The sequence below is a fragment of the Balaenoptera ricei genome, chromosome 9, assembly GCF_028023285.1.
Source record: "Balaenoptera ricei isolate mBalRic1 chromosome 9, mBalRic1.hap2, whole genome shotgun sequence".
Taxonomy (NCBI): domain Eukaryota; kingdom Metazoa; phylum Chordata; class Mammalia; order Artiodactyla; family Balaenopteridae; genus Balaenoptera; species Balaenoptera ricei.
The window spans coordinates 74,478,019-74,504,706 of NC_082647.1; the positions used below are offsets into that span (position 1 = coordinate 74,478,019).

The 26,688-nt window shown below is 35.5% G+C and overlaps 1 protein-coding gene across 1 annotated transcript in view; it reads left to right on the top strand.

Annotated features, from left to right (window-relative positions):
• Positions 1-26,688, top strand: part of ABCB5 (ATP binding cassette subfamily B member 5) — a 107,514-nt gene that overhangs the window by 31,251 nt on the left and 49,575 nt on the right. The window contains 2 exon segments of the mRNA XM_059932530.1: positions 8,610-8,780; positions 23,819-24,007. Of these exon segments, the coding sequence (XP_059788513.1) occupies positions 8,610-8,780; positions 23,819-24,007 (360 nt within the window).

Here is a 26,688-nt window from a genome sequence, read left to right on the forward strand (position 1 = left end):
TGACTGAGCCTGCGCTCTAGAGCCCACAAGCCATAACTACGGAGCCCGCGTGCCTAGAGCCCGTGCTCTGCAATGAAGAGTAGCCCCCGCTCGCTGCAACTAGAGAAAGCCCATGTGCAGCAACGAAGACCCAATGCAACCAAAAATAAATAAATAAATAAATACATTTATTTTTTAAAAAAACAAAAGTACAAACACATGGAGGCTAAACAATACACTACTTAATAACCAAGAGATCACAGAAGAAATCAAAGAGGAAATCAAAAAATACCTAGAAACAAAAGACAATGAAACCATGATGACCCAAAACCTATGGGATGCAGCAAAAGCAGTTCTAAGAGGGAAGTTTATAGCATTATGATCAAGAAACAAGAAACATCTCAAATAAACAACCTAACCTTACACCTAAAGCAATTAGAGAAAGAAGAACAAAAAAACCCCAAAGTTAGCAGAAGGAAAGAAATCATAAAGATCAGATCAGCAATAAATGAAAAAGAAATGAAGGAAATGATAGCAAAGATCAATAAAACTAAAAGCTGGTTCTTTGAGAAGATAAACAAAATTGATAAACCATTAGCCAGACTCATGAAGAAAAAAAGGGAGAAGACTCAAATCAGTAGAATTAGAAATGAAAAAGGAGAAGTAACAACTGACACTGCAGAAATATTAAGGATCATGAGAGATTACTACAAGCAACTATATGCCAATAAAATGGACAACCTGGAAGAAATGGACAAATTCTTAGAAATGCACAACCTCCCAAGACTGAACCAGGAAGAAATAGAAAATAGGAGCAGACCAATCACAAGCACTGAAATTGAAATGGTGATTAAAAATCTTCCAACAAACAAAAGCCCAGGACTAGATGGCTTCACAGGCGAATTCTATCAAACATTTAGAGAAGAGCTAACTTCTATCCTTCTCAAACTCTTCCAAAATATAGCAGAGGGAGGAACAATGCCAAACTCATTCTACGAGGCCACCATCACCCTGATACCAAAACCAGACAAAGATGTCACAAAGAAAGAAAACTACAGGCCAATATCACTGATGAACATAGATGTAAAAATCCTCAACAGAATACTAGCAAACAGAATGCAACAGCACATTAAAAGGATCATACGCCATGATCAAGTGGGGTTTATCCCAGGAATGCAAGGATTCTTCAATATACGCAAATCAATCAATGTGATACAGCATATTAACAAACTGAAGGAGAAAAACCATATGATCCTCTCAATCGATGCAGAGAAAGCTTTCAACAAAATTCAACAACCATGTATGATGAAAACCCTGCAGAAGGTACGCATAGAGGGAACTTTCCTCAACATAATAAAGGCCATATATGACAAACCCACAGCCAACATCGTACTCAATGGTGAAAAACTGAAACCATTTCCACTAAGATCAGGAACAAGACAAGGTTGCCCACTCTCACCACTATTATTCAACATAGTTTTGGAAGTTTTAGCCACAGCAATCAGAGAAGAAAAAGAAATAAAAGGAATCCAAATCGGAAAAGAAGAAGTAAAGCTGTCACTGTTTGCAGATTACATGATACTATACATAGAGAATCCTAAAGATGCTACCAGAAATCTACTAGAGCTAATCAATGAATTTGGTACAGTAGCAGAATACAAAATTAATGCACAGAAATCTCTAGCATTCCTATACACTAATGATGAAAAATCTGAAAGTGAAGTTAAGAAAACACTCCCGTTTACCATTGCAACAAAAAGAATAAAATATCTAGGAGTAAACCTACCTAAGGAGACAAAAGACCTGTATCCAGAAAATTATAAGACATTGATGAAAGAAATTAAAGCTGATACAAATAGATGGAGAGATATGCTATGTTCTTGGATTGGAAGAATCAACATTGTGAAAATGACTCTACTACCTAAAACATTCTACAGATTCAATGCAATCCCTATCAAACTACCACTGGCATTTTTCACAGAACTAGAACAAAAAATTTCACAATTTGTATGGAAACACAAAAGACCGTGAATAGCCAAAGCAATCTTGAGAAAGAAAAACGGAGCTGGAGGAATCAGACCCCCTGACTTCAAACTAAACTACAAAGCTACAGTAATCAAGACAGTATGGTACTGGCACAAAAACAGAAATATAGATCAATGGAACAGGACAGAAAGCCCAGAGATAAATCCATGCACATATGGTCACCTTATCTTTGATAAAGGAGGCAAGAATATACAGTGGAGAAAAGACAGCCTCTTCAATAAGTGGTGCTGGGAAAACTGGACAGGTACATGTAAAAGTATGAAATTAGAACACTCCCTAACACCATACACAAAAATAAACTCAAAATGGATTAAAGACCTAAATGAAAGGCCACAGACTATCAAATTCTTAGGGGAAAACATAGGCAGAACACTCTGTGACATAAATCACAGCAAGATCCTTTTTGACCCACCTCCTAGAGAAATGGCAATAAAAACACAAATAAACAAATGGGACCTAATGAAACTTAAAAGCTTTTGCACAGCAAGGAAACCATAAACAAGATGAAAAGACAACCCTCATAATGGGAGAAAATATTTGCAAATGAAGCAACTGACAAAGGATTAATCTCCAAAATTTACAAGCAGCTCATGCAGCTCAATATCAAAAAAAAAAAAACAACCCAATCCAAAAATGGGCAGAAGGCCTAAACAGACATTTCTCCAAAGAAGATACACAGATTGCCAACAAACACATGAAAGAATGCTCAACATCATTAATCATTAAAGAAATGCAAATCAAACCTACAATGAGATATCATCTCACACCGGTCAGAATGGCCATCATCAAAAAATCTACAAACAATAAATGCTGGAGAGGGTGTGGATTAAAAGGAACCCTCTTGCACTGTTGGTGGGAATGTAAATTGACACAGCCACTATGGAGAACAGTATGGAGGTTCCTTAAGAAACTAAAAATAGAACTGCCATACGACCCAGCAATCCCACTACGGGGCATATACCCTGAGAAAACCATAATTCAAAAAGAGTCATGTACCAAAATGTTCACTGAAGCTCTATTTACAATAGCCAGGACATGGAAGCAACCTAAGTGCCCATCGACAGATGAATGGATAAAGAAGATGTGGCACATATATACAATGCAATATTACTCTGCCATAAAAAGAAACGAAATTGAGTTATTTGTAGTGAGGTGAATGGACCTAGAGTCTGTCATACAGAGTGAAGTAAGTCAGAAAGAGAAAAACAAATAGCATATGCTAACACATATATATGGAATCTAAGAAGAAGAAAAAAAAAGATCATGAAGAAACTAGGGGCAAGACGGGAATAAAGACACAGACCTAGTAGGGAATGGACTTGAGGATATGGGGAGGGGGAAAGGTAAGTTGTGACAAAGTGAGAGAGTGGCATGGACACATATACGCTACCAAACGTAAAATAGATAGCTAGTGGGAAGCAGCCGCATAGCACAGGGAGAGCAGCTGGGTGCTTTGTGACCACCTAGAGGAGTGGGATAGGGAGGGTGGGAGGGAGGGAGACGCAAGAGGGAAGAGATATGGGAACATATGTATATGTATAACTGATTCACTTTGTTAAATAGCAGAAACTAACACACCATTGTAAAGCAATTATACTCCAATAAAGATGTTAAAAAAATAAAAAATAAAAAAAATAAAGAATACCTAAATAAATAGGATGTACCTTATTCATTGATTTAGAGATTGAATATTTTTAAAGGTATGGATTCTCCCCAAATCAATCTATAAATTTAATGCTATTTCAATCAAAATCCCAGCAGTCTTTTTTCATGTGCAGAAATCAACATGCTGATTACAAAATTTATTTGGAAATTTAAAGGACCAAGAATAGCCAAAACAATTTTGATAAAAGAACAACAAAGCTGGAAGACCTACAATAGCTAATTTTAAGACAGCAATTAAGACAATGGTAATGACATAATAATGGACTTGTAGGTCAGTGGAACACAATAGAGAGTCTAGAAATAGACCCACACATACCTAGTCAATTGATTTTTGACAAGGTCAGTGTAATTCAATGGGAGAAAGGAAAGTCTTTTCAACAAATGGTGTTGGAAAAATTGGATATCCATATGGGGAAAAAAAAAAAAAGAAATGTGGCCCTTACCTCATACTATATACATATATAATTTGCCATGAATCTTAGACCAAATGTAAAAACTTAAGCCATAAAACTTCAGAAATAAAAACTTAGGAAAAAATCTTTGTGACCTTGAGGTAGGCAAAAATTTCTGGGAAAATCACTTACTATTTAAAAAAATGATAAACTGGGCTTTATTGAAATTAAAACGTTTTAAAAGACACCATTTAGAAAATAAAAAGGCAAGACAGAGTGAAAGAAAATATTCAATACACAGATCTGACAAAGGATGTGCACCCAGAATATATAAAGAACTTTGCAAAATGGTAATTAGACCAAAAAATAAAATAAAATAAAAAATGGACAAAAACTTGAACAGACATTTCACCAAAAAATAATCAAATGAGAAAATATACATGAAAAATATTCAACATTACTAGTCACCAGGGAAATCCTAAGTAAAACCACAAAGAGATACCATTTCACATTCAATAGAATGGCCAGAATTAAAAGGAATAGCAATTATAACTTCTCGTTAGGATATAAAGCAATTGGATCTCTCTTTCTTTCTGAATAAAGTGAAATTGGTACAATCATTTTAGAAAGAAATTTGACAGTTTACTATAATGTTAAACATAACACTTATGACTCAGCATTCTATTCCTACATATTTTTCCAAAAGAAATGAAAATATGACTACAAGAATATCATGTACATGAATGTTCATAACAGCTTTATTCATAATATTCAAAAATTGGAAATAACCCAAATGTTCATCAGCAGCTGAATGTATAAACAAATTGTGATTTATATAGGGTTGCCAGATGAAATACAGAATTTTCAGTAAAATTTGAATCTCAGATAAACAATTATTTTTAGTATGAGTATATCCCAAATATTGTATGAAATATACTAAAAAAGTATTCCATTGTTTACCTGAAAATCAAAATTAACTGAGCTCCATGGTTATTGGTGTGTTTTTGTTTTTGCTAAATCTGGCAACCCAAGATAGATGCACATTGTGAATAAATAGGAGTGAATTACTGATACACACAACATGGATGAATCTCAAAAATATTATGCTAGATAAAAGAAAACAGACCAAAAAAGTACACAATGCAATTATATCAAGGCTGCAGGATACAAGATTAATATACAAAAGTCACTTTTCTATATAACAACAGTGAACAAGAAGAATTGGACATTAAAAACAAAATACTATTTATATTAGGACTCCAAGAAATGAAATACTTAGGTATAAATCTAACAAGATACATACAAGATTTATATAAAGAAAACTACAAAACTCTGATAAATAAAATCAAAGAATTAAATAAATGGAGAGAGAGTCTATATTCATGGAAAGGAAGACTCAATATTGTCAAGACGTCAGTTCTTCCAACTTGATCTATAGATTCTATGCAATCTCAATCGAAATCCCAGCAAGTTATTGTGTGGATATCAACAATCTGATTCTAAAGTTTACATGGAGAGGTAAAAGACCAAGAATAGCCAACACGATGTTGAAGAAGAACAAAGTTAAAAGACTACACTATCCAACTTCCCAAGACTTATTATAAAGCTACAGTAATCAAGGCAGTACCGTATTGGTGAAAGAAATACAAATAGATCAATTCAACAGAGTCCAGATATAGACCCATATAAATATAGTCAACTAATCTATGACAAAGGAGTAATAGCAATACAATAGAGAAATGATAGTCTTTTTAACAAACAAATGGTGTGAGAACAACTGGACATCCACAAGTAAAAAAATTAATCTAGACACAGACCTTACAGCTTTCACAAAAATTAACTCAAAATGGATCATAGACCTTAATATAAAATGCAAAACTATAAAACTCCTAGAATTTAACATAGGAGAAAATCTAGAATGATTTGGGTATGGCAATGGTTTTTTTTAGATACAACACCAAAGGCACAAACCATGAAGGAGGTTATTGATAAGCTGAACTTCATTAAAATTGAAAACTTCTGCTCTGAAGAAGACAATGTCTAAAGAATGAGAAGATAAGCCACAGACTGGGAGAAAACATTTGCAAAAGACACATCTAATAAAGGATTGTTATCCAAAAAGTATATAAAGAACTCCTAAAATTCAACAATAAGCAAATAAGCAACCCAATTTAAAAACAGGCCAAAGACTTTAAAAAACACCTCACCAAAGAAGATATACAGATGGCAAATAAGCATGTAAAAAGATGCTTCACATCATACATCATCCGGGAAATGCAAATTAAAACAACAGTGAGAAAGTATTACACTCCTATTAGAATGGCCAAAATCCAGAACACTGACAACACCAAATGCTGGCGAGGATGTAGAGCAGAAGAAACTCTTATTCATTGCTGGTGGGCACAGCCATTTTGGAAGATGGTTTGGCAGTTTCTTACAAAACTAAACATGTTCTTCCCATATTATCCAGCAGTCATCCTCCTTGGTATTTACCTAAAGGAGATGAAAACTTATGTCCACACAAAAACCTGCACAAAGATGTTTATAGCAGCCTTATTCATAATTGCCAAAGCTTGGAAGCAACGAAAATGTCCTTCAGTATGTGAACAGATAAATAAGTTTTGATATATCCAGGCAGTGGAATATTATTCAGCACTAAAAAGAAATGAGATATCAAGCCATGAAAAGATATGGAAAAACCTTAAATGCATGTTACTAAGTGAAAGAAACCAGTCTGAAAAGGCTACATACTGTTTGACCCCAACTATATTAACATTCTTGAAAAGGCAAAACTGAGGAGACAGTTGAAAGGTTAGTGGTTGCCAGGGGCTGGCAAGGGAGATGGAAGGATGAATAGGGAGAGCACAGAGGGTTTTTAGGACAGTGAAAATACTGTATGATACTATAATGATGAATACATGTCATTTTATGTTTGTCTAACTTAGAATGTACAACACCAAGAGTGAATCATAATGTAAACTATGGACTCTGGATGATTATGATGTGTCAGTGTAGGTTCATCACTTGTAACAAATGCACCACTCTGGTGAGGGATGTTGATAATGGAGGAGGCTATGCATGTTTGGGGGCAGGATGGCTTATGGGAAATCTCTGTACCTTCCTCTCAATTTTGCTGTGAACCTTCAAAACTGCTCTAAAAAAGTGCCTTAAAAAATACACACTGTATGATTCTATTTATATGCAGTTCTAGAACTAGTGAAATTAATTTATAGTGATAAAAATCAAATCAGTAGTATCCTGAGGCAAGGTGTGGGTTTTGACTGGAAAGGGTCATCCGGAACCTTTCTAGGGTGATGGAAATGTTCTATATCTTTTTTCAGGTGGTAACAACATGGGTACACTCATTTGTCAGAACTCATAGAACTGTTCTTTTAAAATGTGTGCATTTTATTGAGAATAAATTATTCCTCAATAAGGTTTATATATATATATTTAATGTGAAGGTCAGACTCTAGAAATTAAAAGTTTAGAAATAGTATTTAAATGTAAATCCTCGAAGAAATGAACTTTGGACTGGGGACTTGACCCAATAGAATATTACTAATTATATTTCATTAGTTCTAGAAATTACCTCCAACCTCAGATATCTAACAATATCTACTTTGTTAAAGATGCATATACCAAAAAGTAAAGAAGGCCTAAAAGGTCTCCCAAGATTGAAAAAAGTTTTGAGGAAGAAGTTTGTTTTTGCAGTAATCTTTTCATACTTTTTTTCAGAATATAAAGGAAGGAAATTATGGATAATATATTAAATCACTAATAAACATTTCAAATAATAGTTAAGTATTTGTACTACAGTGTTTCTTTTAAAGATACCAGTGCATTCTAAAAATGTCTTTAAAACTTTGAAAATCGGTTCAAATTATTATTAATCTTCCTTAAAATCCTTGATTATCCTATGTTCTCATGTCTTTTAGTCCTAGCCAAATTTTTCTTAGGGCTTCTCTTCACTACACTGTTTTAAAATAGTTGTTTGTTTTTACAAAGAACAAATCATAAGTCAATACCAGCCAGTCTGAAGTAGAGATTAAGCTGGCATTAAAACACAACTGTGGGGACTTCCCTGGTGGTCCAGTGGTAAAGAATCTGCCTTACAATGCAGGGGACGCAGGTTCAATCCCTGGTCAGGGAACTAAGATCCCACATACTACAGGGCAACTAAGCCCGCATGCCACAACTACTGAGCTCGTGCACCTCAACTAGAGAGACTGTGTGCCACAAACTACAGAGCCCACGTGCTCTGGAGCCTGCGTGCCACAACTAGAGAAGAGAAAACCCACACGCCACAACTAGAGAGAAGTCCGCGTGCCGCAACGAAAGATCCCACACGCCTCGACAAAGATCCTGCGTGCCGCAACTAAGACCCAACGCAGCCAAAAATAAATAAAATAATATAAATAAATAAATATTAAAAAAAAAAAAAACACAACTGTGATTGCCATTTACTGTTCTAATCATCTGACCATGCTGCCTTCTGTTTCTGTTTTCTTTCCTATTTTTCATTAGAAATTTAATACCATGGTAGGGGAAAAAGGAGCTCAAATGAGTGGAGGACAGAAACAGAGAATCGTGATTGCTCGAGCTTTAGTTCGAAACCCGAAGATTCTGATCTTAGATGAGGCTACTTCTGCCCTAGATACAGAAAGCGAATCAGTGGTTCAAGCTGCACTGGAGAAGGTAAGTGAGAAGATTCATTTATTATTTTCATATTCCTGGTTCAGCATTATTTTTAAATACAAGAAAGTATGGCTCCATAGGAGATTATTTATTAATTTCAGAGCCCTCCTTAAGGTACAGATGCAGTGATTTGGAGGAAAGAAGAAGATGCTATACTTAGTGTTAAAAATATATATGAGGCTCATATCCAAGCAATCATCCCATATATACCTCCATTCCAACAGGTCTGCACTTTCCACCTCCCCAGAGTAATTCCACACCCCTACCACTATCACAATTATAATCGCATCCACCCTTTGTCTCTTCCATATACACCCGTGGGATTTTCTTCTCTGGCCATTTTTTCCTCTTTGGGCAACCCCAGAGTACTCATTTTAACTTAATTTCACTTCAAGTGGAGAAGCATACCGTGTGGTTTGCCTTGACCTTGAACCATCCTCCTTCAACAGCCCTGGGGCCCTCACACTGGCTTCCTGCTCTTTGCAAGCTGTTGCACATGCTTCATGACCACAATGCAGAATTGGCCCTTTACCACATTGCACTGCATCAGGGAGGGTAGTTAGTGGTGGTGATATGAAAAACCACAGAATACTTTTTTCAGTGGCCAAACACTCTTTCAAATCATAACCTTCAAACTCTTCAGAAGGCTTAATGGAACTTTTTACTTTGTGCTTGTCTGAAAATGGGTTGTGTTTTTCTCTCTAAGAAAATTACAGGCTTTTCTTTTTAAACACTGATTTTGTGTGACCAGAAATGGATACTGGCAGCCAGAGTGCCCACTGCTTATTAAAAAATCTGTTAGTTACTATTATCAACTTGCAGATCAGATTTTATAAGTTTTTACCGTTGTTTCCATCTCACATGATGAGAGTGCCACATGTTGCTCATGATATTTCTTATTTTCATAAAATAAGTAAGTGATATGAAAATCCATGTTCATTGTGGACACTTTGCCAATTTGGTTCATTTTGGTGAAGAAGAAACGATGATTCCCTCAAAAGCATGTCTCATACTTTATTCATTTTTTTTATACTTAGTAACTAAGACAGGGCTCTATTTATAGAATACACTCAAATTGTGTTTATTAATGGTGATGTTTAGTTATTACTTAGGGCTTGAATGTACTGGAAAATGATTACACTTAAGCATCTCAAATCACAGTTTTTCTAGTTTTATTGAGATATAATTGATATACATATATAAGATTTTTTTAAAATACTGTAATAGGCTGTGAAGTTGTTTAGAGGTTAAATGTTGTACCCATTGTCTTTTCATCCAATTTGTTAATCACTTCAGGCAATCAAAACTTGTTCAGACTTTTAAAATAAACAGTTGTTTAGTGACATGATAAACTAATAAATATTTTTTTCCTACTGGTTGAAATGAAATCTATATCATAAGTGAAAAGAGAAGAATACAAAATGTTTGTAAACTATTATTCCAAGTATATATATATATATATATTTTTTTTTTTTTTTTAAACAGAACTTATATATTTATTTATTTATTTATTTTTGGCTGTGTTGGGTCTTCGTTTCTGTGCGAGGGCTTTCTCTAGTTGCGGCAAGTGGGGGCCACTCTTCATCGCGGTGTGCGGGCCTCTCACTATCGCCGCCTCTCCTGTTGCAGAGCACAAGTTCCAGACGCGCAGGCTCAGTAATTGTGGCTCACTGGCCCAGCTGCTCCGCGGCATGTGGGATCCTCCCAGGCCAGGGCTCGAACCCGTGTTCCCTGCATTGGCAGGCAGATTCTCAACCACGGCGCCACCAGGGAAGCCCCCAAGTATATATTTTTAAAATTCAATTACTGTTATTGTTTTCCAGTTTTTAAAGGGGGTGATTAAATCAACATTGTAGAGATGTATGGGTGTGAAACTGCTTTAAATAGACTTTGCTTATCTTTTATGGAGTGAGGGTAAATGGTAGCAAATGAGGTGACAGGTAGTACAGTAAACTCATGAAATACATATGCTTCAGTATATAATTGACTTGTGGTGAAGCGGAGAGTTAAAATACAGGCAAGGAAATGAACACTCTAGTGCCATGAGAGTCCTGTACACCCACTACACAGATGGTGGTCGCAAAACCAAGTCTTTAAAGAGGTCCCCACCTAAGGAGGGTAGGGCATTCAACAGGTCTTGTTTCTGCTCATCTAAGAACTCTCAGACCCTGTGGCATGACATGGCCTAACCCACAGCAGTTAGCAGATTTTTTATAGCTCAAAATACCATGTAAACCACTAACCAACAAAGAGGGAACAATAAAATGTATTATTTCTTACTGGTGAATGCTGCATCCACCTCCCTCCACAGGCAGCCTTCAGATATCCTCCCAGCCCCTCCTCTCCATTACCTCATTGTCTTCCTTTCATATGAAACTCTAGAACCAGTAGAACTAATCTATAGTGATAAAAAAAAATCAGATCAATAGTTTACTGGGGCAGGGGGTGGATTTTGATTGAAAAGGGGCATGAGGGAAATATCACTCTTGTTCTCACTTGGATTATTGCAATAGCTCTCTCTCATGCCCACTTCAATCTGTTCTCAACACCGCAGCCAGACGACGTTATTAAAATGTAAATTTGATCATGTCGTGCTTCTGCTTCAAATCCTTCAATGGCTCCTTATCTCACTTCTTACTCTAAGTAAAAACCAAATTCCTTACAGTAGCTACAAGGTTCTATGGAGTTGGGCACCAAGCTCCTTCTGGAACCTGACACCCTACCGCTCTACCCCACATTGGCTGCCCCTTAAACATACCATAACACTTTTCATCAGCTAAGATACTATGTATGTATGTGTTTATTTTGTTATCTCTCTTCCTCCACTGGAATATCTACTCTTTGTTGTCAAAGGCATTAATTGGTTAACTGCAGCATACCCAGAGTTAGAACAATGCCTGGCCACTGTTTGACAGCCAATAAATATTTGTTGAATAGTATCTGGATGAGTGTGATACAGAATAGTTCCAAGGCCTGAAGTGCTCTTTTCTGGACTTCTTAGTTTAGGCTTGCGGCAATCTAGTTTTGCTTCACTAATCTTGTTCAAGAGGAGGACTTAGGATCAGTGGATAAAGATCTATACTGCAGGCTATGGAGTTCCACTCTGCTACTTGTTTGGACCCAGCATGCCAATGCAGCAGGCTTCCAGGTTAGCCTACCATGAGGAGTCATGGCAGTGAACACCTGCAGGCCCCTGGGGAAGCAGAGGAAGCCCACACTGATTTTAGGATAAAGCCTGTGAAAGCTCTTTGAAATGTTAAAAGTAGTATGCACATCTAAGGAATAATTATTATTAAGGGAGATTCAGCTACACCACATTAATGGAGAACCTTTAAAAAGACCCTTTGCTAATTATGAAAGATGGGTTTCCATCACAGCTTTATTCTTTGAAGAGACTGAGCTGCTTTGTTGCAGCCCTCATAGGCTTTTCTTTATCATCACTTCTCTCTCTCATGTGATGCATTCTGTTTGTCTTCCTCTGAGACAAACATACATTATGTTTATACTACTTGGAGAATTAATAAGTAAATTGATATATTACATTAAGCTGTGGGCTACCTTATTATATTAAGCCCAAGAAGTGGTTATCCAAAGCTGAAGTTAGGTTAATTATTACACATACACACACACACACTCACACATGTTTTGGTGTGTCTTTGTCAGATATCTTACTTTCTCTTTACATATGGAATTGGGAATTTTTTAGATTTTTTCTTTTTCTTTTCCTTTTTTTTTTTTTTTTTTTTTACCATTTGTAGCAATACTATAATAGTTGGGAACAGAAAGGGGATTGCTGCAAGGGGACTTCCTTGGCTGGAATTTAGCCAGGAGAACAAAGGTAACGCAGAGAATACCTCATCCCAAAAGCATCATGGGACATTTTACAAGCTTGCTTAATCAAGCTCACATTTATAAGGCTTGGTGTTAAATCATAGGCCACTAACTTCTTTTAGGATAGCGCATCTCCCCCTTTGATAGATCTCGGTCCCATTGAGAATCTGACTAAGAAAGGGAAAAATAAACCACTGTAACTCTTCTGAAAAATCTAAAAGTGCACTTGTACAGAAAGAGTTGTATATAATATTGAGGGGTTCATAGACCCCCTGAAGCCATTCATAAGTCATTATTTTAGGTGTAATAAAGGATCAAATGAACAATAATAACTAATTCTTACAAGAACCCAGTGCGATTCGTACATTTATTCTCCTATTTTACAGATGTGCAAACTGAAGCACAGGGAGATTGAGTAGTAGCTAGGAAGCAATGAAGTCAGAACCTGGACCCAGACAGTCAGCCCTCTAGCTCATTCATATAACCACCATGGTATATTGCCTCAAGATTATACACCTGCTAGGGTGTGAAGCTAAATTTGAAACCAGATCGCTCTTAAACTAGCCTCTTATAGACTTACTTATATGATCCAGCAATTCCACTTCTGGATATGTAACCAAAAAAATTGAAAGGAGGGACTCAAACAGATATGTGTATGCCAATGTTCACAGTAGCATCATTCACAATAGCTGAAAGGTAGAAACAACGCAAACGTCCATTGACAGATGAATGGGTGAACAAAACATGGTATGTACATACAATGGAATAGTACTCAGTCTTAAAACGGAAGGAAGTTCTGACGCATGCTACAACATGGATGAACCTAGAAGACATAGGCTAACTGAAATAACACAGACACAAAAAGACAAATATTGTATGATTACACTTATATGAGATACCTAAAATAGTAAAATTCATAGACAGAAAGTAGAATAGAGGTTACCAGGGGCTAAGGGAAGGGAGAATCAGGAGTTATGGTTTAAAGGGTACAGAGTTTCAGTATAGGATGAAGAAAAAGTTCTGGAGATGGAGAGTGGTAATGGTTACACAACAACGTAAATATACTTGAAACCACTAAAGTACACTTAAAAATGTTAAAATTGCTTTAAATTTTTTTGTTATGTTATTTTACCACACAAAAGAAGAATGAACTAAGCCTGAGCATAAAAGGATAGTGACACAGAAGGAATTGACCTCTCAGATCCAGGAGGACCCTACCCTTAAAAATGGTTAGAATGACAGCACAGCAAATATAGCCAATATTTTATAATAACTTTATATGGGGTATAATCTATAAAAATATTGAATCACTATGTTGTACAACTGAAACTAATATAATATTGTAAGTCAGGTATATGTCAATAAAAGATAGTTTTAATGGTTAGAATGGTAAATTTCATGTTATCTATACTTTACCAGCATTTTTTAAAAAAACTATTTTCTATACAAAACCACACTGCCTTCTTAGAAAAGAAACTCAAACTGTACCCCAGATTGAAGCTGCTATGTAGGACTGTAATAGACTTGTTTTTGTCCCCTTAACCTGCTTATTTTGACCCTATTGTATATATAGCTAGTAAATTTTTCTTCCACAAATGAATTTAAATCATTATTACTTAGCAGGGCATTTCAAAGTCTTTAAAAAACATAGGAAAAAAACTAAAAAATATACAGCAAGGTATTTTCCCATGATATAGATACTTATCTTCGTGATTCCTGTGAATTTAAATCATTCCTAAGCTTTGTCCTCCCCCACAAATAAGGAAAATTCGTATATAAAATATTGATTTTCCTAACTCTTACCAAATAAGACATCTTTACTGTATTGTTTATTGGTCAGCACTCTGAGCTAGGTAAGACAGTATTGCCTCCTAGAAGAAAGATGAGCTAATTATTGTAGTGTTTTCTTATTCACTGTTTACTTCATTGTTTACTTTTTGTTGTAAATTTCTCCACAAATAGTAGCTTGTTAATAAAGTTAAGTGAAGGAAAATGGTATTAAATGACTATAAATAATTTTATTATCTTCAGTTGTTTGTTAAGTTATTTAGAAGTGAGAATGAAGAGATTCCAGGCTATAAAAGGAACACATTGTACTATAGTGTACTATTCCAAGTTCCTAATTAGGTAGTACACATGGCTTCAACTCAGCAAAGAGTTTAGATTTTGAATGTGTTTTCTTTTCTGAAGGGTCTTAACCTAAGCATGCATAGATATTCACATGCAAGTTGAAAGGAAGAGATCGGTGAGGAAGTGAGTCCCTTATTAAATATAGCTTCTAAGTGCCTGAAACTTTTCTTTTTGTCACCACGTTTTACAAAAGAGAAAGCATTCTCGGACAGCCGTAGTGATGTGACAGTAATTCCATATTGTTCAGCTACGGTACCAATATTGACCCAGAAGAATGCCAAGCCAATTGGATTTCAACATCATAATGTTGTAGTTAAGACACCAAAAATCCTGTATTTCCCATATAACTACCACAGAGACTTTCTTATAGCAGATGATCAGTTAAAATTTGGTAGCTAAAAGATGTGGAAACTTGTTAAAGAGTAGTGAGAGGTTTGTCAGACTGTATTTTTGAAGTACTAGGGTTTTCCAGGAGCCTCTTGAGGTATGAAAGAAGGTGGGGAGGTGAAGTAGATGAGCAGGTAGGGCTGCACCTCCCCCCACCCCCGCCATGGACAATTCATATAGAGGAGTTACTCATTAATCTGTATGGTTTATTTACATATATCAAGTTTCCACATGTGCTTTCATTTGATGAAAGGATTTTTCACCTTAAAAAAAAAGAGTTTGGGGCTTCCCTGGTGGTGCAGTGGTTGAGAATCTGCCTGCTAATGCAGGGGACACGGGTTCGCGCCCTGGTCTGGGAAGATCCCACATGCCGCGGAGCAACTGGGCCCGTGAGCCACAACTACTGAGCCTGCGCGTCTGGAGCCTGTGCTCCGCAACAAGAGAGGCCACGATAGTGAGAGGCCCGCGCACCGCGATGAAGAGTGGCCCCAGCTTGCCGCAACTAGAGAAAGCCCTAGCACAGAAACGAAGACCCAACAGAGCAATCAACCAATAAATAAATCTTTAAAAAAAAAAAAAAAAAAAAGAGTTTGAAGACCATAGGACTGCATCATGGAGCAAATGTTATCAGTGGGCCCCAAGTCCACCTGAGGCAAACTTCCAGGAGGCAGTCAGTGGGAACTTGTGGTCCCATAGGTTTCCCACCTCATGCTTTCTGTGAGACACTAGAACTCTGTGTTTCCAGGCTTCTCCAGAGAGTATATTACCCCTGTTAACTGACTCAGCAGTCAAATGCAGGCCCTCTCAAATGCTCACAGCTTTGCATTGTTCTCCTTTCTTTTCCTGTTGCCCACCCTTATTCAAGGCCCATGGCCACCAATGGTGAGAAGCTAGCTGGTCTCCTCAGGCCCTTATCTCTGCCCTAGCAATTCTGGGAGGAATGTTTTAAAGCACCCTCTATTTCAAACTCCAAACTAATTACCTGATGACTTATGGTTGTGCATGAAATTGTGAAGTAATCTGAAAATGCCAGCAGTGTCAAGTAGAGATCTTCCTGTTGACCTTTCTTTGGTCGTGTAACTAATTGTTTGGCTTTTAGCTTTGTATAAACTGTGAAGGAGGAGAGGAGATCTAGGAAATCCTTTCAAATTGGTACTTTCTAGAAGAAATAATAGCAACAAAGACATATTGAAAATCTATCACACCTAGGCATCTGAGAAAAACAGTGGAATGGATTGCACTACCTTCCTTATCTTTACAGTAATTCTTGCTAAAAGACAAAGCATACGCTCTAATTTCTTTGATCAGCTTTCTAAGAGGCCTTGGCTCCCAAAATCTCTTCTCTGTTTTAAGTCTGAAATGATTAGTTTGGAAATTTTTTTTTTCCCTATGGCTAGTATATCAGTTTTAGGTCACATATATGATGTAGTGAAGTTGTATTCTTGTAGTGTACTTTATAGTACCTTAAGTGTGTATGGTACTTGTAGGCTCATTTGATAGGCCTTTGGAGCAGTTTTTCCCTTTTAAAGTATTAGGTATTTCTGTAATTTATTTCATATACTCAGACACTAATTCATGATATAACAAATTAAATTGTAACATAATATAGACTTTATTCAAATGTTTGTAGTTTAGACCAGGAGCCTGGCAGCATAAAGATGATACAAATGGGTAAGCTCAGGCCGTTCCCGTCTGGGGAACATCAATGCACACTAAGACACAAATGTGGAAATGGTTATCACTTATTGTCAGTTTTCAGGTTTCAGACAACAGTATGAACTTTCGCAAAATAAGTAAACCTGCACCATGTGTAATGCCTAATAAGTGAAGAAATATGAGAATATATGTGTACAAAAATGCCTGTGAGCCCCTCTTTGAAGACGAGAAGGGCTAGAATAGTACAAACCTGCACCAGGAAACCTTGTGATTCTGATTCTGTCACAAGAGGCTGCACACCACTCTCAACCTTTTCTAGTTGCAATCTCCTAATTGTTTGATTTTACAGCATTCTCTCTCCCCACATTCTCCTTTGAGTGTGATGTGTTATATGTGCCCTTTTATATTTTTAAATTAAACTTCATATACATTAATTTGTTTTAAGAAATGTTTGATAGTACTGTGAAAACCATTGAGCTAATTGGTAACATAGCTTCATCAGTAAGGTTTGAGCTCTGCTTGCTTTTAGGAAATAATATTTGTAACCTCAAGGAAATGTAATTGAATCAATGGGAGAGATATGGGCCAGGAGCCTGGGTGTCTGGGTGTTCTCACTTTTGCAGTGATAGTTCTTCTAATGCATTCCCACTCAACAACAGTGTTCTTAACGTTCTCTTTTAAGGCACTGTAATTAAGTCCTAGGGTCTCCAAGACCAAAAATCGAATTCAAACTTCAAGTTTGAATGAGAGAAGGGGAATCAGTATAGGCTGAATGTCTTACCCCTAACAACTAGGCACATCAGACAAACCCAAACTGAGGGACCTTCTATCAAGTATGTGACAGGTATTCTTCAAAACTGTCAAGTACCTCAAAAATAAGAACTATCTGAAAAATTGTCCCAGCCAAGTGGAGCCTAAGGAAACATGATGACTAAATGCAATGTGATATTCTGGAGAGGATCCTGGAACAGAAAAAGGATAATAGATAAAAATTAAGGATATCTGAATAAAGTTTGGAGCTTAGTTAATAATTAGTTTTATATTGTTTTGTTAGCTGTGACAAAAGCACTATAGAAATCTCAGATGTTGACACTGGAGTGTACTATGTGCAGGGTACATGGATATTGTACTACCTCTGCAAATTTTCCATAAGTCTAAAATTATTCTAAAATAAAAATTTTATTTAAAAAAACTAAAATGAAAAAGCTAATTACATTTTTTACTAATTTTTCATACCATTCATAAGAATGCTTCTATATAAGCAAGACTTAGAATTACCACATAAAAGTAAATAAGAGACTGAGGAAAACAAAAAGCAAAGAATAAAAACTCATTCCCCGAGTATTATCCACTCATCAGTTTGATAAAACGTCTATGTATTTGGCAATATGAAAAATAAAGGAAGCACTAAGCATTGCAGTACTTAGACCTCTCTTCTACAGCAGAGTATGTTACACATAAATATCATCTATAGAAACTCACATATGTCCATTATCAGACCTTGCTGAAGTTAAGAAAAAGAAATCTTCCTACCTACAATGCAGTTAGTTGCTCCTCAATCTGCTTTTTTATTATATTTACATAACATTCATTAAAATGTCTCAGTCTCATTGGGGATTCTTACAGAACTTCAAGAATGGCCAGCTGGGGTGCTGTATACCGATGTTTCTTTTGTTTGACTTTTTTTTTCTTAACAGTTTTTTTGAGGTTTAATTGACTTACAATAAACTGCACATACTAAAGTATACAATTGGAAAAGTTTGGGCATATATGTATACCTGTGAAGCCATCACCACAGTCAAGCTTGTCAACCAATCACTCCCAAAAATTTTTACATGCTTTTTGTAATCACTCCATCCCAACCTTCCCAACGCTTCTTCCCTGACTCTTAACAGCCACTGATTTGTTTACTGCCACTATAGACTAGTGTGTATTTTCTAGAGCTTTATGTAAATGGAATTGGACGGTATGTATCCTGTTCTGTCTGGCTTCTTTCACTAAGCATAATTGTTTTGAGACTCATGCATGTTGTGGAATGTATTAGTAGTTCCTTCCTTTTTTGTTGGTGAATGGTATTCCATGATATGGATATACAACAGTTTGAGCTATTGGTATTGATGCCCACTTGAGTTATTTGGTTTGCTTGCAGGTTTTAAATATTATAGGTAAGGCTGCTCTGAACATTCACGTGTAAGTCTTTCTGTGGACATGAGCTTTTATTTCTCTTGGATAAATACCTAGGATTTGAATGGGTGAATCTTATGATAGGAGTATGTTTAACTTTTTAATTAAGTGCCAAACTATTTTCCTTTTACGTTCCTATAATATATGAGAATTCCAGCTACTCCACATACTTGTCAATACTTGATATATCCAGGAATTTTGATTTTAGAAATGTGTAGTGGTGTCTTATTTTTCTTTTAATCTGAGTTATCCCGATGACTAATGATGAGCATTTTTATGTGCTTATTGACCATCCATATCTCTTCTTTGTTAAAGTGTCTGTTCATATGTTATGCTCATACCATTTTTTGATTGGTCATTTGTTTTCTTGTCTTTGAGTTTTGAGAGTTCTTTATATATTCTTTACATTCTGGATATAAGGATTTTATCAGATAACTGATTGGAAAATATTTCTTCTCATCAGGGACTTGTCTTTCCATCCTCTTACGAGGATCTTCCAAAGAACAGAAGTCTTTGATTTTGAAGAAGTTCAATTTATCATTTTTTCTTTTATAAATCAAGCTTTTAGTGTTCTACTTGAGAAATCTTTGCCAAATACAAGATCACAAATATTTTCCCCTACATTTTCTTCTAGAAGTATTATAGTTTTAGTTTTACATTTAGGTTTATGATAAATTTTGAGTTAATTTCTGTTCATGGTGTTTTGTGTGGTTAGAAGTTTGTTTTGTTGTTGTTTTGTTTTATTTTGTTTGCACATTGCAGTTGTTCCAGCAATATTTGTTGAAAAGACTGTTTTTCTGCATGGAACTGCCTTTACACCTTTGTAGAAAATCAGTTTGTCCACATATGTATGGGTCTATCTTTGGACTCTCTGTTATACTGATGTCTCTATGGCTTATTTTCCTTCTTTATATTTCATTGATTTCTGCTTGGATCTTTATTATTTCCTTTCTTCTGCTTGCTTTAAGTTTAACTTGCTCTTCCCTCTTTGTTTTCTTAGGTTGAATCTGAGGTCATTTATTTGAGAAGTGTTATTTGGTTTCCAAGCATTTTGGGATTTTCCAGAGATGTTTCTATATTGAATTCTAATTTAACGATTTTGTGGTCAGAGAACATACTTTGTATGACTTGAATTTTTAAAAATTTATTAAGACTTGCTTTATGACACAGAATATGGTCCATCTTGGTAAATATTCTATGTAGACTTGGAAATAATGTGCATTTGCTGCTGTTGGGTGAAGTGTTCTATGAATATCGATTATGTGAAGTCAGTTAATAGTGTTATTCAAGTCTTCCTTATCCTTATAGATTCTCTGTGTACTTGTTCTATAAATTATTGAGAGAGGGATATTGAATTCTCCAACTATTATTGTGGATTGGATTTGTCCTTGCAGTTGTATCTGTTTTGGTGTCATGTATTTTGGATCTCTGTTATGATGGGCATAAACATTCAGGACTGTCAGGTCCTCTTGATGAATTGATCCCTCTATCATTATGAAGTAAACTTCTCTACTCTGGTTATGTCCTTTGCTCCTTAGTCTTCTTTTTCTGATACTCATATAACCCACCCCAGCTTTCTTTTACTTAGAGTTATCATGGTATGTCTTTTTCCATCCTTTTAATGTAGACCTATTTGTGTCTTTACTTAAAAAATGTGTTTCTTGTAGGTGGCATACAGTTGGTTCTTGGCTTTGTATTCAGTCTGACAATCCTTGACTTAATTGGAGTATTTAGACCATTTACATTTAATGTGATTGTTGATATGAATTAATTTAAATATATCATCTTTGCTATTTTTCTGCTCTTGTTCCTGTTTTCCTCATGTTCTCCCTTCACTTGGATTACCTGAGTACTTTTTATGATTCCTTTTCATCTCTTTTGTAAGTTTATTAGCTATAACTCTTTGTTATTTCAGTGATGGGTTTAGGGTTTATAGTATATACCTTTAACTTATCACCATCTACCTTCAAATGATATTACATCGCCTCTCATATAGTAAAAAAACTTACATTCGTATACTTCCATTCCTCCATTTCTGGCCTTCAAGCTATTATTATTATAATTATCTAATTATCTAATAGTAATATACATGTGTTATAAACTTATACATGTATTATAAACCCAATGCTACATTGTTTTCACTGTTGTTTTCTTTTTTTTTTGCTTAAATCATCAATTATTTTTAAAGAGATTTAAATAATAAGGAATAAATTATATAATTTCCCATGTATTTACCATTTCCAGTGCTATTTATTTCTTTAATGTCCTTGTCTGCTAAATTTTACATCTGTGTTAGTTCGGGAGCAGTCTCGATTAATTGATTTTTCTCCTTGTTAATAGTTGTATTTTCTAGCTTTTTTGCATGCCTGGCCACTTTTTATTGGGTGTCAAAAATTGTGAATTTTACCTTGTAGGGTCTGGTTATTTTTATATTCTTAGAAATATTCTTGACTTTTGCTGAGAGATGCAACTGTTACTTAGAAACAAGTTGACATTTTTTTCTTTGCTTTTCATTTTTGTTAGGCTAGACCAGAGCTATTTTTAGTCTAAAGCAAATTATTCTCCACTATGGAGGCAGGACTCTTTTGAGTACTCTACCCAATGCCCCTGTGAATTATAAAGTTTCGCAGTCATGCTGGTTGGAACAGATATGATACCCTCTAATCCTTTCAGGTGCCTCCTTCTCTAGCCTTGAGTAGTTTCCACATTCTTCTACAGTCAGTTCTCCATTGAATACTTGAGAGGGATCCTCTAAAGATTTCCCAAGTTCTCTTTGCATTTTTTTCCTCTCTAGCACTCTTCTCTGTGAACTCTTGCTGTCTTGGTCTTCCCAGACCCTTAACCCCACCTCCTTAACTCAGCAAGTCAACCAACTCCACTTGCATTCCTCCTCCACACACTGCACCCTGAAAACTCTTTCAAGGAAATAAGCTGGGGCAATTGTAGTTCTCACCTTCTGTGTTTCAAGGGATCACTGTGCTTCATTGCCTAATAAATATTCAGTGTTTTGAAAACCATTTTTCCAGTTGTTTTCTTGGTTTCAGGTGGGAGAATAAATCTTATCCTTGATACACCATCTTGGTTCAAAGGAAAATTCTGTCTTTTATTTTATACAATTGACCCTTCATTTTTTGAGACACTGCCTTGGTATTCTCCTTTCCCAATATATTTATTTTTTATATTTTACAAAATTCAGAAATCACCCATTTTTAAAATCATACTGTATAGACTATTAGAGAGTAGAGTTTATAAATATTATTTAAATGAAGTATATATTATAGAATTGAAAATAGCTCTCTGGTATGCATGCTCAGTATTGTAAGATCACTCTTAAGGATCAGTAATTCTCATCATTACCTGCATTTCAACACAAGGAGTTTGAATAGTTCTACTTTGTTCATGTGTAAAACTGTTTACAGAAGTTTACAAAAAGAGTAGGCCGAATGAAAAGCCTACACTTAGTGCTGGTGTAAGGTACAGGAAAAGAAAACTTGCAGGGTTTAAGAAGCAGTCAATGCAAAGGGCTTTAGTCACATTAACAGGAAGACATCTCACAGAGATGCAGCGGGGTTTGTGGACTTAAAGCATTCAAAGGACCTGAGTGTGCGTTTCAGCATTACCACCTGCCTGCTATGTGGACTGACATCCATCACATAACTTCCTGAGCCCCAGTTTCTCTATCTCTTAGAGGAAAATAAGCATACTTTCCAAATCAGCTCATGGGACAGTGTGAGCAAAACCAGAGAACTGTTAGTTATAGAACCTTTTAAACTCTAACATTCTTTAAAATGTAAGATATTTTCAAAAGTAATAATTATTTTTGCCATCAGTAGTTAATAATTAATCATATATATATATATAAATTAAGTTGTCTTAAGGAGTAAAAAGAGAAAAAAAAGCAATAAAAACAGTTCAAACTATTATGTCTGTAGCTATTTACCACAGCATCAACATTTTTACCTTGATTATTTTGTAACCTCTTAAATCTCAAAAACATGATAAAATAGCTTGTATGGAAAAAATAGAATCTAAGGGTTTAGAAAGACCTTAAAAGTCCTGAAACCATATGTAAAACAGAGTGATGGATAATTTGTAAAGAACAAATTTCATCTATATACACCATTCCCCTGTTCAGAAACTTCCTGTAAATTCTGTTCCGTACAGAAGAAACACTCTTTAGAATTGCTTTACACTAACTAGCCCTAAATTCTATTCCTAGCCCCATGACCTCCCATTCTTCAAACAACTCTGCTACATGTAAACCTCAATATTCTTCACAAATCCATGCCCTTTTTTTAATTGAAGTATAGTTGATTTACAATGTTGTGTTAGTTTCTGGTGTACAGCAAAGTGATTCAGATATATGTATATGTGTGTGTGTATATATATATATATATATATATATATATATATATATATACACATATTCTTTTTCAGATTCTTTTCCATTATAGTTTATTGCAAGATATTGAATATTGTTTCCTGTGCTATACATGAGGATCTGGTTGTTTATCTATTTTATATATAATAGTTTGTATCTGCTAATCCCAAACTCCTAATTTATCCCTTCCCCCCACCCTTTCCCTTTTTGTAACCATAAGTTTGTTTTCTATATCTGTGAGTCTGTTTCTGTTTTGTAAATAAGTTCATTTGTATCAATTTTTAGATTCCACATGTAAGTGATATCATATGATATTTATCTTTGTCTGACTTATTTCACATAGTTTGATAATCTTTAGGTCCATCCATGTTGCTGCAAGTAGCATTATTTCATTCTTTTTATGGCTGAGTAATATTCCATTGTATATGTGCACCTATCCATTCACCTGTTGAATGCATGCCCTTTTAAGCCCAACTGCCTGATTTGCTGTAGCCTCTATCATGATTACCCCTCATCTTTTTCTCCCTGGCAAACTTCTATTGTTTCATTAAGACCCTACTCAAAATCATCTATAAAAGATGGGATGGTGGTGGAAAAAGGAACACATGCTGAACTAATGGCAAAACAAGGTCTATATTATTCACTTGCAATGTCACAGGTAATGTTTACATGACATAATGTTATGTTTGCAGGTGTTATTTTTTTTGACTTTTCAGAAATCACGCCATGCTAGAAAATAGAAGTCTTGAATTATAATCTTAGGTTTCACAAGGCAACCAAGGTTTATTTATAGTTCCTTAGTGAAGAAATTCAGTGAGTCTAATATCCTCAGCATTGTGCTAGATAATGATGAAAGTTAAAGAACTAATTGTTACATAGTACCTAACATTTGCCAGGCACACTACAAATAGGCTTCAAATCTTGTATGTGGCAGATCCAGAACAATCTAACTCTATATTCCATGATCTTTTTGTTAGAACACAAAGAAATATAACACACAATCCCTACTTAAAGACTTAAAACTTAGCTACAGAGGCAAAATGCAGAATCATGCATACAGATGTTACAAGTTGTAGAAATAAGAAGCAAGACTGATGGGGATATAGGGAACTAGATTACCCATGGAAGTATTCATGAAGAAATCCTGAAGGCAAGAAGGTAGGAGGGGGACTTCCCTGGTGGCGCAGTGGTTAAGAATCCGCCTGCCAATGCAGGGGACACGGGTTCAATCCCTGGTCCGGGAAGATCCCACATGCCATGGAGCAACTAAGCCTGTGCGCCACAACTACTGAGCCCGCATGCTGCAATTACTGAGGCCTGTGTGCCTAGAGCCCATGCTCCACAACAAGAGAAGCCACCACAATGAGAAGCCCGCGCACCGTTAACAAAGAGTAGCCCCCACTCGCCACAACTAGAGGAAGCCCGTGCGCAGCAATGAAGACCCAATGCAGCCAAAAATAGATAAATAAAAAATTTTTTTAAATAAAGGTAGGAGGTGGAAAAGGAGGAGAAATTTAGGTAAAGTGGAAGTAATAAGGAACTTGGTTTGTAACTAAACAGAAAGGAGACCAGCCTTCCATGAGTAATGAGTTTTGGGGGGAATAATGGAAAATTTGGATAATGAAGGTCAGATTATGAAAAGGCTGAGACTTCCTGTGTCGGAAGCACCTACCCCAGTGCTTGGCACACTCAAAATCTATCTGCTGAATGAAAGGATGCACACATATATCCATACCGTGTACACACCAAATTCTCACAGGTAGACCAGAAAGCTCATATTAGGCAATGAAGAGGAGGCACAATAATCCTGGAGGCACACTGACAAACTCCTGTTTTTGAGGATCCACATGTCTGCATGCATATGATCTACGCTACTGAATTTCACATGGTTCTTTCATTAGGGCACATTAACATAAGTGATAGTGATTGTGCTCTAGGTCTCTTCTTCATTCTGCCTTCATCTCCTGGTCTGGAAGGCAGCCTTCTTTCCAAGGGGTCTTCTGCAGACAACTAATATCAGCCTTTTTTGGTTTATTTTACTTCTTCAACTTTCTGATTATATTTTTGATATCAACATTATTATTTCACAAATTAGGAAATTTAGAAAGTTATGAGTCTCCATCTCATCAAACTTAGAATTTCAAACCCCAGCTTTCTCCACAATTCTAGAATGAAGGATTTTTAAACACATCCTCTAAAGCAATGATAATAAAAAAAAATTAAAAGTTTGAAAATGTAATCTTATACTGATTTTAAAACTGCTTGATTTTAAAACTGCTTGATTCCAATTTTATTTTATATTAGGCTATATTTTTCTTTAAAAATAAAATGTACATGTTATTTGCCAGTTGAATTTGCATGATTTGCATTCCATAGTAGACTTAACAATTTATGAAGTTATAAAGTTCAATATTTTCAAACTAATAATTGTAACAATAAAAGGAAATAACTGTAGTCAAATTAACCCTATTTTGAGATTTTAAAAAAACTACTACACTCAGATCTTTCTTTGAAGGAACACTTCTTTATTTTTCATTATAACTAAACTAAAACTCCATTTTTAGGTGTTAGGTGAAAGAGTTCCACAACATAAGGAAAACAAAAATGGAGTGTTTGTGGTATAAGTGTATAAAAATTTAAAATACCTTATTCAAAATGGATTAGTACTCTCTGATTACCTAAAATAATGTTCATTCCGAGATAATAATACAATTTTAAATATTAATACTCAATGAACAGCTCTAATATTCTGGGAAATGCATAGTAAACATAACATACATGGTATCTACATAAACAGTAACACATTTCTGAAACTCTGGATGCATTTATTTGCCACTATTGCCTATAGTGTCCAAATGAATCAATTTATGACAATTCATGATTTTCATAAGTATTACAAAGTTAATGCTGCTAAGAAAATCAATCCCAAAAAGCAGCATAGAAAAATGGTTACAGTCACAAGCTGTGGAGACACAGCAAGTTGAAATCCTTACTCTGCCACTTAATAGTTTTAGGACTGTGGGTAAGTTGTTTAAATTCTCTGTGCCTCAGTTTTCTAAACTCTAAAGTGAGGAAAATAATAATAACATATTAATTAATTACATTGAGTATTAAATGAGTTCAATTATGTAAAGTACCTAGAATTATTGTTAACATAATAAATTTTATTATATTACCATTCTTAGCATTAGCGTTTGTTATCCAGTCAAACTTTTAAGGAAAGTTCAAACCATGGTTATTGCTGTAATCAGGTACAGATTTAATGCTGTAGTTATTTATCTAGGATGTACATAATTATTTACAGACATAGTGAGTCTGTGAGCTTCCTTTAGTGAGTTT